This window comes from Psilocybe cubensis, chromosome 13 (genome assembly GCF_017499595.1).
Source record: "Psilocybe cubensis strain MGC-MH-2018 chromosome 13, whole genome shotgun sequence".
NCBI lineage: Eukaryota > Fungi > Basidiomycota > Agaricomycetes > Agaricales > Agrocybaceae > Psilocybe > Psilocybe cubensis.
The window spans coordinates 801,101-812,101 of NC_063011.1; the positions used below are offsets into that span (position 1 = coordinate 801,101).

The following is an 11,001-nucleotide window of genomic DNA, read 5'->3' on the forward strand; positions in this document are numbered from 1 at the left end:
GGGAGCCGACTGAGAGGGCTCACAAAGCTTTCGGAGAGTTCAACAGACGTTGAGTACATTTCGCCGACGAAAGTGGGCCTAAATCACGCATATAGGCTGTCGCATGATCGCAAAATTCTTCTAGGAGAAAAAACTGATACGGTATAGAATTTAACAGGTTGAATGGAAGAATAACGTACTCTGGGATTGCATTATCGCAACGCAGTGGATAAGACTCATATAAGCGCTCCATTATGAAAGAATATAACGCATATATGTGCGTCAGAGACATGAAACACTCTGGTACCATAGCAAGTTCATGATTCGCGGTTGTTGCGGGGCAAAACTCTGAGCTGAAGAAATCAATCCATATATTTGTCACTTATACTAATAGTTATACAAGCCACTTACCCAGTAAAACCACGCGCTATACTAGCTCGATGGGTGATGGCAAAGATAATACTTGATTTTGGAATATAAACCAAAAAGGACCAGCCGAAACTACCAATAAGTACTACTCAAGTACTACAGTTACAAGTTGAAGCGAGGTCAAGGCAGTCGGTGGTGGCTGGCTGGCTGATCGTGAGAATTTTGCGCTATGTCTAGACTCGATTACTAATCAATATAATCTCTGTTAAAAATTTGACACCGCACCGATGTCTCCTGAGTCCGTTGCCCGTGGGGTTTCCTCATTACGAACCAATTACGAACATAGCACAGCTTCCAATGTACCTTACCTTGGAGTGGGATACTCTACCTGTCATGACTATTCCGACATGTTCGACGAACATTGACGCGTCCGCTTGAAACCGAATCGAGGTCGAAAACTATTCGCCGCTGGAGAGTCCTGGACCTTGGATTGACACTGTCAACGGTTTTACAGTACGCATACAGCAGTCAATGTCATTTTATGCCCTTAATATGCTTAAAACGGTTCAGCCACACTCGCAGCTGGTCCCATACAATAAAATGGCTCACAGCGCTTGAAGAATGGTTTTCAAGGAACACCCATCCATTATCCTACTCTGTACAACCCCATGGATTCTTATTTACATCCAAGTGTATCTCCTACTGCCAAGGAGACGACCTTGAATGGTCCGGAGCATCGTTCCAGCGCATACGAGATGCAATTCCAGCATCAAACGCGTCCTTCTCGCAAAGGAGTGTCCCTCAGAACCTGTATGGCGGCGTCATTCATCATCGCCAGCATCTTCGGCATGACCGCAATACTGTTATCTTATCTGTGCGCTTTACACCAGTGCCAAATTTCGCGTCGATCCGTCATTAGTACAGCACCCCTCGGCAAGGTGCTGACTATAACACAGGTAACGTCTCAAATAGCTCCGGTGTCCACTCCAATCATCATGGGGCTATTGTCGTACCTTCTGTCTGTAAAATGGCTACGCTCCAGCGGGCAAAATGGTGGGCGCAATAGACCCACTCCAATGCAGTAAGTCTGCACTTGATTTTGCAATCTAACCCGGCGACTGGACTTATGACTACTTTCAGGCTAGGTCTTTTAATGTCTATCTGTAGTGGTGCCAACATTGGATCTTTATTCTCTTCTATGAAATATCTAGTAATCAAACCTGCGATGAAGAATTCCGTTGATCGCGTTGCACCTGCACCTATTCTTCGACAGTCAATCTTCGCTCTAGGTTCGCTCTTGGTCATTTCATACGTCGCTTCTGGGGCCGATGCTTGGCTTCATGCCAGCAGCACAAGTGTGCTTATCACATCAATGTCTCCATATACTTCATCGACACCTTCTAACTTCGGTCGTGAGATCAACGCAACAATGTGCCAAATAGCTACCGCCCGCAATGATTCTACATGTGGAATAATCGGCACCGGGAGCGCTGGCACTGGAATTACTCTTTCTGAGGGGCTCAGAGTCATCTCTAATACCTCGAGCCTCCACCGAGTTGTTTTCACTGATGACCAGACTGCCATATTAGTGCCTCAAACTTTGCCCCCGAACATCACATATACCTCACGGACTCTGGGGGTTAAATCTCAATGTACTTCGTACGTTTCCTTTGATCGATTAATTGTAAGATTCAAGATCTCATCAGTTTGGGATCTAAGGATTACGAAGTACTGTATATTCAAAGACGGGGTATTGGGATACGGTCCTCAGGCAAAGTTGAACCTAAACTGCGCGGATGCTGGAATCAAGTATGTAAACTCAACGGGGGTTTCTGGCTTGTGTCCGATAGATAATCAAGGGTTATGCACCTCTGCTACCGGAATTCCATCCAAGTATGTTTATCCGAAACCCGTTTCTTTGGTCGTGGGACTCATATAGCTTTATTTTTACAAGTCCTTTTACGACGGGTGAAGTGGCCATTTCATTTGCGTATATAAATTTCGATCAACCAACGGATATATGTAGGTATTGCGTTCTATATTTCTTCGTGCGATATACTGATCAGAAATAGTTGTTGGAAATACGTTTGTGCAGACATGCATCCAGCAATCTACCATTCTCTGACGTCTTCCCTATGATTTAGGGGCTGGTTTGCGCACGGCAATAACGGAGCATGGAACGTCATATTTTGTAATGTTACTGCGTTGGATATCACCTATACATATACGTCGACCCGCTTTCTGCAACAAAGTACCAGCCCTATTTCTGTATCGGACACACGGTACATGATGATCGCCGGGTTTTATAACGGTGAAACCCTCATATCAACAGCCGTCAACGGAGCGGGCTTGGAAGCTAGTACGACTTATGAGCAAGCGTACTCTAACGAACTCTCGCGGCAGATGCTGGCTCGAGGAGCAATCATATACCAACCCAAAGACGTTATCAGGATTGAATCTGAAAATACAGCAGTCGGTTCGAATTTACAAGTGATACCTCTCGCACTCTTCATCGCTGCTTTACTCTTGTTCTCGTACGTACATTGGCTGTAACATGTGTCGTAAAGTCACTGAAGACCCTTTTATCATTTAAAGCTGCCAAACCTTGTGGATTACGGTGAGAGTTATCATCGCTACGTGGAATATGGATTATGTAGAACTGGCGGCATTGTATATTCAAAATCCTTTGGTGGTAGTGCAAAGCCTGTATGGACGACCAGATCCCACTCTGACTTGGGATACGGATGTGGCGAAGAGGTTTGGAACCGAGACAGATAGGGATCGCTTGAACATAGGGCCGGCGTATAACGAATTTGGTTCAGTTTTCATTGTGTCAAGAAACTAAATCGCCAGAAACTATAGTGTTAGTGTACATATATCCGATGAAGCTTGAAGCTTGAAGCTTGACGCTGGGTTGTTTACACCGCACATTTTCTCTGGGTGTTGCTCAAGTGTTGCTTTGTTAAGTTGGCTTGTTCACATGCTGGTAACGAGATGATAGTATATTTGTATCTGAGATACGAGAGCTTGAAAAACTACTAAAGACAATAATGTGGATATAGATGCAGAAAAAAATGTGTTAGATATGTACACAGTAAAAAGCCGGGAAGGAAAGACCGAGTGAAGAAAACAAGTTGCAAATAAGTGGCTTAATGTCTACTGCGATATCTACCTCGAAATCCAAGTCGAGAGGAAAGTCGTTGAATTAAATTTCAGAGACCATTGCGAGATCTCTTATTACCTTTATTGGATCCTCCTGCACCACGGTTGGGATTTTCTTCAGATCCTCGTTTAGTCTTAACTTTAGAGGGGCGAAACAAATACTCCCTGGGAGGAATTGTCGCATGTGTCGAGGGCTGCGGAGCCGGGTTTCTGGAGCTACATAGCTGGAGCTTCAATTTGAGTGGATGGAGAAGGTTCTGGTAAATGGAGCACATATTGACGCCAGGTCTTAGGCTCCGAAATCTGAACGGATTCAAGGAAAAGACCAAAGTCAATATGAGCTTGCGCGTATGAGGCGTGATCGTATATTTGTTCCCTCCGCTCGCGGTTGACATAAGACGACAGTAAAACTGTTTGGTTTCGTTGGAGACGTTGGACCAGATCTTTAAGATGATTCGGCGTGAAGCGCATAATTTGGCGTTCGATGGACCCATAAAAGGAGAAGGCGCTCTCTCGATCATCCGCCAACTCAAGGGAGTTTTGAAAGACGCCGGATATCCACCGCTCGGCTTCTTCTTTGTCGAGAATACGACCATCCCAGTATTCGTCGGATTGAATAAAGACGCGAGAAACTATGAGATAAAGGATGAGCCACCACACCGACTCTAAATCGTGTTGGTAGTTATGAATGACGAAGCGATGTTCTGCAGCAAGGCGGCCACTGTCAACGACGGTGCTAACAACCTCGTAATGACCTTGTAATTGGAGAAAGTCAAGTCCTTGATTAAAAAGGTATCTCTTACGAAGAATTTCAACAGGCATAAAATACGGTGTTCCCTGGTAGCAAGATATCAGATTTGCAAAACCGAATCTTAGTATTGGTTAAACGCTTACAGTCTTCGGATCAGCAGCAGCCTCGTCAGGACGCTGGAACGGCGTCGCATATTCAAGGTCGATGAGCTTTGCCTGCCAAATCTTTAAAGGTTGCGAATCAGATCCTTCTGTTTTGCAGGCTAGGATATTGCCGTCGCTGATATCTCGGTGAACCCAACCAGCACAGTACATTAGTTGCAGCGCTGTAGTCAAAAGACAGTAAAATAAGTACTGTTCTGTAGACCGTGGCAATTGATAGATACTGACCGATATGAATGTCCTGAATTACATCCATCGCATCTCCAAGCGTTGGCAATGATCCTATGGGAAGACAAATCTCCTTAAATACAACCCGATACTGCTTCTTGGGCACATAATGTCGCTCTATATTGGGCTTATTGTATGTATGAATTGCGCGAATCTGCCCCGTATCATGCCTAGAATTTGTTCCTGACGATTGGTAAAACGTCCTTATAGGGTCAAACAGACCCCATATGCGGCGGGACCCTGGGGCGATTACTTTTGACTGTCTACCGTCATAATCATCTTCGATAGTGAGGAAAAGTCGTTGATAGTCTCGAGATCGAATAAGTTCCCTTCGCATCTCCCAGATCATTTTGAGGTCAGGATGTTCAGGTGGTTTGTCGTCGCCAAATTTATTGATCGCTTCGAACATCGCCTCTTGAATTTGTCGTTCCGTTTGAGCAGTATGGTCAATCCAGACATCCTTCAGAACCTGCAAGTCACCCGGAATTACATTTCCAGTAGTTGGATTGTACCGTTCAACGGTCCATACTCGAGGCATTCGGCCCGTAATATTGTTGGAGCGATAGCCGGAGAGCATCTTCACAGTGCGATAGAATCGAGAATTATCTGCAGCGTTAGAGTTTGGGTTGGAATGGCAGATCTGGAAGATGTATTGGCCATCGCCTTGGCGTTCCACCATTGGATCATATCCCAGCTGCTCTTCAGTTGCGAAGAGGAAAAACATAAAGATTTTAACAAGTTTTTCAGGCTCCTGTGGAGTTTTTCGTTCATCGTTCAGCTTTTGGTAGGAAAAAGTATGAATATATACCTCGACGAAGCTGAATGATTGAGAAACCGCGGAATGGGATCGACAATGATACCAGAGAACTACCTGGTCTGCGTCAAAAGTCATCTACATTCGAATGAGAACAGATAATGCATGAAAATATATTGAGACGTACTCCAAATGTAAACATGCGCCGGACATCGTCGTTCATGACCTGAACATTGGCGGAAAGCACCTTTTCCATATTCTACAGAGTTGTGGGAGTTAATACATTGTATTCAGTTAATAGTTTAGAGAAACAGACTTACATCGAGTCGTTGTTCATTGTTGACCTTGACCTTTTGTTCAATAGATACAGCTGTTCCCCAGGTACTCAAGAAATTAGCTTGATCGGATGTGAAACACGCGCCGACTTTGTGGTTCAATCCAAGTATGTCGAAGCTGATGGACGAGCATGGGACGTTTCGGTACTTGAACTTATTGCGTATGGGGGTCGGCCCTGCGAGGCCAGGCTGGTACTGGTAAGCATACTTGCCAATGTTGTTGGCAATATTGACCAGCGGTGCAAAAACTTCCATTTCGTTTTTCTTGCCTGGTACGGCCTTGTCAATAGTAGGGGTGTCGGGGAACTTTGAGAGTACAAGCTTAGATTTGTCCATGTAGGCGACGCCCGATGGAATCAGATGCCTCTGTATGCATCTCATCACATTGTTTGTGTCGGGCACAAAAGCGAAATAATGCGACATAAAGTCGTCAATTCCGCAGGTGACAAATTCTCCATCCATCTCGTAAGCCATGACAGTGCAATGCTGTGTAACTTTACTCGTTCCTCCTCCAGTTACGGTCTTGCGAGGTGTAATAGGCTAAGAAAGAGATAGACAAATATATGTATGAGTAATCACAAAAGACTCACTTGCGTTTCTGATCGGTAGGAGCAACTGAAGGTCTGCGCTGTGTCAGTAGAGCGATAATCCAAAAAAGTGCAGCACCCTTACGGCAAAGCGACATCAACAGTGGCATTAGTAGTAGAAGGTACCGGGTTGGGTGGGGTGGAAGGACGAGAAGAACTCATCAGTGAGTATGGGTAAGAACATAGAATTTGGGACTAAGCTCACATTATATACCTTTACAGAACCTGGGCACCGAAGAGGCACCTACAACGCGAAGGTCAAGTCGTGTTGGTTGGCGTTCACGGGACGGTGTTCAAAAGTTCCCACGATTCAAACCCACATGGGCAACCTCCTAATCTGGCCAACATGATTTTGTTGGCATTGACATGGACACTTTGTGCAAACGCTTCAATAATGCTTCTTGCTTTCAGCTTCCACCGTCCGTCTCAGACAGAGCCCTTAGTCCGTTCGTAGAATCCCAATCTGGTTCTCGATTGCTGTGTGGTACGCCGTATCTATTTCTGATCATGACAGCTATGCATTGAGCTTGCAAGCACTTTTGGACGAGCGGACAACTTGACCTTGAAGGTGGGGAAGTCGGCCTGCATCTGACTCAGGCTCCCAGCCTCGAGTTCTGTTTATCAGGACGTTATCAAATTGGAGACTCGAAACTACCCAGATCGACTCGGCTCTCGAGTCTCGACATCGACACAATTTGTTCTCGCAATATCAAGTTCATTGCACCATGATAGAATCTGGATCTATGATCGAAAAAAAAAATTCGTAAAGAAACTCATTATATTTTGAATGCAAAGGGCCCAGGCTGCATTGAAAGGGATACAGAGCGTGAAATGTTTACATTCTTCTCAATCATCTAGTCCATCTAGTAGAAAGTTATCTGGCACGCGGTTTACCTCCTCATCGAATGGTTTATAGTACGCTTCCCGTAAGTTGAGAATCAAGCGGGGCCCCGCAATTGCTGGCCAGAATGTGAGAATCGTAAACGCAATCTGTCCACCTATAATCTAATAATGGTGCATCATCCAGCGCATCAGTTGATTGGGCTCAAGGCTCAAGCACAACATATGATAGGATGGCTTACAGGCGAATTACGCAAAGCAAATAATGCTCCGAGTAGGACAGCCAGCGTTCTGTAATCTAAATTTCAGATACAAATCCTTTGAATCGGATGTAAGACGACTCACATAAACGGGAAGGTGATGCTGTCGCGGAATAAAATGTACGCCAATGAATGGCGGCTTGAGTTAAACGCCCATGCAATATCTGCCTGGGACCTATAGTGTTGTATCCCTCTCAGCACAGAGAGGAACAGTAAGACCAACTCGAATAAGACGATAGGAACTGCAGAGGAAAAAATCCAACGGGAATGATGGGCCGCGATACACAGGTGAATATCGGGTGAAGGATCTGATAAAGCTATAAGCCAGAAAAAACAAGGATATCAATTTCTGTTACGGATGATGATGATAAGAATAAAATTACGAAACGTAGTTTTGTCTCCAACAATTTTCATTGAGATCATAGATAGAATCTCGAGGGTGCAACCAATAGAAAGTATCAAAAAAATCTTGCGACTATGCTGATACATGCTAAGGATCCGGCACATCATAATCCCTAGAGAAGCAATGCGGGTCATTTAAGGCTCAAATTTTCTGTGGCAAGAAGATATAGCACCTTGCATAGCAAATAGAGGAACAAGGAGAACATAACCTTCTACAAGGTAAACCTGATGCCCGGTGCCTTATGTGCAGTTTAATATTTGCCAACACATGTGTTAAAAGGTAACCGTACACCTGTTAATGAAACAAACAGTGAACACATCCCTGCACAGATACAAGAAAAAGAGTAATGACACACTTATCCTTGTGCTTTCCGTATACACCAATGAATTTAAATATACAAAGCGTCCTTTCAGTGAACAGATTGAGTAGAGGGTGTGATTCACCAATACCTTAGCGACGCTGCTGTATACAATGTGTTGGATTACCACTGATGCACTTGGTAAATTGAACCTTTCGACCTGACCAAAATACAGCAGGCGTACCGCGTACTGAGTACCTAGTCCAGCTCGCTGGTACATTGACTGTTGAAGAATTAAAGAAACAGTTATCTTACATCTGTGTTCCGTGGCCCACATATCGAGTCTGATAGAATTAATGACCACAAGTAATGATATGAGAGGAATAATGTTTCTTACAATTAAAAACAGAATTTTTGCAAAGTTCCATCCTGGACGCTTCTGCACTTGTGTCAATACGCAGTTGCAAACAGGCCAAGCAATTTGAAACGTACCCATACTAGTTCTACCTAAACTGGAATAAGAAATTTGTATCACAGTTAGGGAGGCAACGCACCTCGTCGCACAGCGTTGTAACTACCATATGATAAGATAAGGGGGGTGAGGATGAGTATCGGGAGAATTGTGAGCCTCGAAAAACTTTGCTTCACAATAATCGTATACCAAACACGCCGCCAACGAGACTATTCCTCACGGAAGTTAATTCGCTGACCTCCATAATGTCCACTCTGTTGCTATATATACGCACCAGTTAGATATGCATTTCCCTGATCTGCATTCAGCCACTGTACTGCCACACTGTCCATACGCTTCGACGCATCAATACCTTGAAGTATTTATGATAAAACAATGTTTAAAACGTACCAATAGCTTCTTCTCTTGGAAATGAGACAAGTTTTTTTAGCAGAATAGGTGTAAGTTGGAGTGAAAGAAAGAAACGATGGCGCAGTTAGGCATCGGCCTATATGCATATTCCAAAGAATAGTAAAACATAGTGGAGTAATCAGAAACGAGGCCTCATAGACGATACGCTGGCCTGTCCCTAGAGAGATTATTAAGTAAAAGCAACGCCTCGATGCAGCCGACCAACCTTGTTGGGCCGCAAAAAAGAAGAGTCGAAGTTGAAACGTTGAATTGCCATCGGCGAGGCGGAGTCAACACTGTCCGCCCGGATGGTCCGTCTCGCCGGAAGAAATGCCAGCCCAAGAAGCTAGTTGCATTAAGTATTCCCACACCGAAATTGACGCTCGCCTTGACCAGAATTTCCGGTGTACGTAGTGATCAGGCAAATCCAGATGTATCTAGCTTCGATAAAACAATTGATGCTGTGGCGCGAAGGAAAAAATGAGGATTTAAGGTTTCGGGCTCACAAGATTGCAGTACCATGAGTAAGGGCATGGTTTACTAACCAGATATTTAAGTGATTCATGAGCGGTAGATGCATTGCAGTATACAAGTGCACTACATGAGCTGACAATTTTGACTGCTGAACCTGCCATACTGAATCTACAACTTCAACTTGGTTTGGGCAATTGCATCGTGGAGCCCCTATTTGATACTAATCTTTACATCCACCCGACAGCAGCTTCCCCATCAAGCATTCTTCTACAGGGCCTTCGAGCACCTGACATAGTTAATATGTTGATAGTAATCGAAAACTGTCCGGACACAAACAATTATCACTCGAACGTATACATTGGAGGACTTTTCATAGTTATCTAGTTTACATAAGTGTATTGTCAAACCTTCAAACCTGTAGACTATTACATGATTGATACTAACAGCAACGCTTTTCAATTTTCCTTGTCATCTACTGTATCACCTCCCACATCGAATGGACACTTCTCAAGCATTGAGATGCATTGCATATCTGCGACGGAGATAGTGCAATTAAGCCATGGGTTATTATAAGTACAAGTAAACCGATAAGGATATTCCCACCACACACTTCGGCGTTACTTCGTACAGACTGCAGCTCCAGGTGCTTAGATTGTGATAATAAAGAGTGATGGACAAACATTATCTAAAGGAAATGGGGTTGAATTGTACAAATGTAAGATTACTTGATATTCCCTCAGGCAATCCAAGGCCATTGGCTTCGCCGATCAGGACTCTGAGGCAAACTGAGCAAGGGTAGTGCCTTAGACTCCATTTTATAGACGTATCGCATGTAAACCTACGCTCATTGAATGGTATTAAGGCACCTGCGAGGTTCGCAATAGATTCATCAACCGTCAAGGGGCCAGCTGTCTCATGACAATCTAATAATAGATCACAGATCCGTAGTATGAATTACTATGAAAACCTCGCTTTCGAAGTGTCCCCTTGTTATGCCCCGTGTACAGCATCCCTCCCTTCAAGACCACCCGTTGAGATGTACAATGGCCAAGACTCCCTTCCCAACTCCGCCATGCTTTTTACAGAGAGACACAAATCTTTTCAAAGTCCAGACGAGCCATTTCATGCGCTCGAGCCACACGGACAAGCGACTGCTGCCCAGGCACGTGCAGCTCGCAGAGGGGTGACGCTAACAGCATGCGCAACGACCACCCTCATTGTTGGAAGCCTCTTCGCTATGATTGGGGTTCTTCTTTCCTATCTTTGCGCCGTCAATCAATGTCAGTTATCAAAACATTCGATTATCAGTACGGCGCCTCTTGGGAAAGTGTTGACTATAACACAAGTTACATCACACATTTCCCCCATCTCTATTCCAATTGTCATGGGATTGTTTTCTTATCTTTTATCCGCAAAGTGGCTAAGGTCAAGCGGACAAAATAGAGGGCCAGATCAGCCCACTCCAATGCAGTAAGTTTTAAGTTTCATATGTTAAAGGAGAAGCTGACTTGGTCTTAAGGCTAGGGTTGTTAATGTCC

General features: G+C 44.4%; 2 protein-coding genes across 2 annotated transcripts; one reads left to right on the forward strand and one right to left on the reverse strand.

The window, feature by feature from the left end:
• Positions 1–1,343: 1,343 nt before the first annotated feature.
• Positions 1,344–3,193, forward strand: JR316_0012982 (uncharacterized protein; the record flags this gene model as incomplete). Its single annotated transcript, XM_047898598.1, has 5 exons — positions 1,344–1,429; positions 1,489–2,007; positions 2,068–2,241; positions 2,493–2,882; positions 2,944–3,193. 5 exons carry the CDS (start codon positions 1,344–1,346, stop codon positions 3,191–3,193), a joined length of 1,419 nt encoding a protein of 472 aa, XP_047742146.1.
• A 533-nt stretch (positions 3,194–3,726) lies between these two features.
• JR316_0012983 (uncharacterized protein) lies at positions 3,727–6,488 on the reverse strand (the record flags this gene model as incomplete). The annotated part of the gene is made up of 8 exons (XM_047898599.1): positions 3,727–4,347; positions 4,405–4,586; positions 4,651–5,401; positions 5,459–5,542; positions 5,592–5,663; positions 5,725–6,279; positions 6,330–6,354; positions 6,412–6,488. 8 exons carry the CDS (start codon positions 6,486–6,488, stop codon positions 3,727–3,729), a joined length of 2,367 nt encoding a protein of 788 aa, XP_047742147.1.
• Between the last annotated feature and the right edge of the window lie 4,513 nt (positions 6,489–11,001).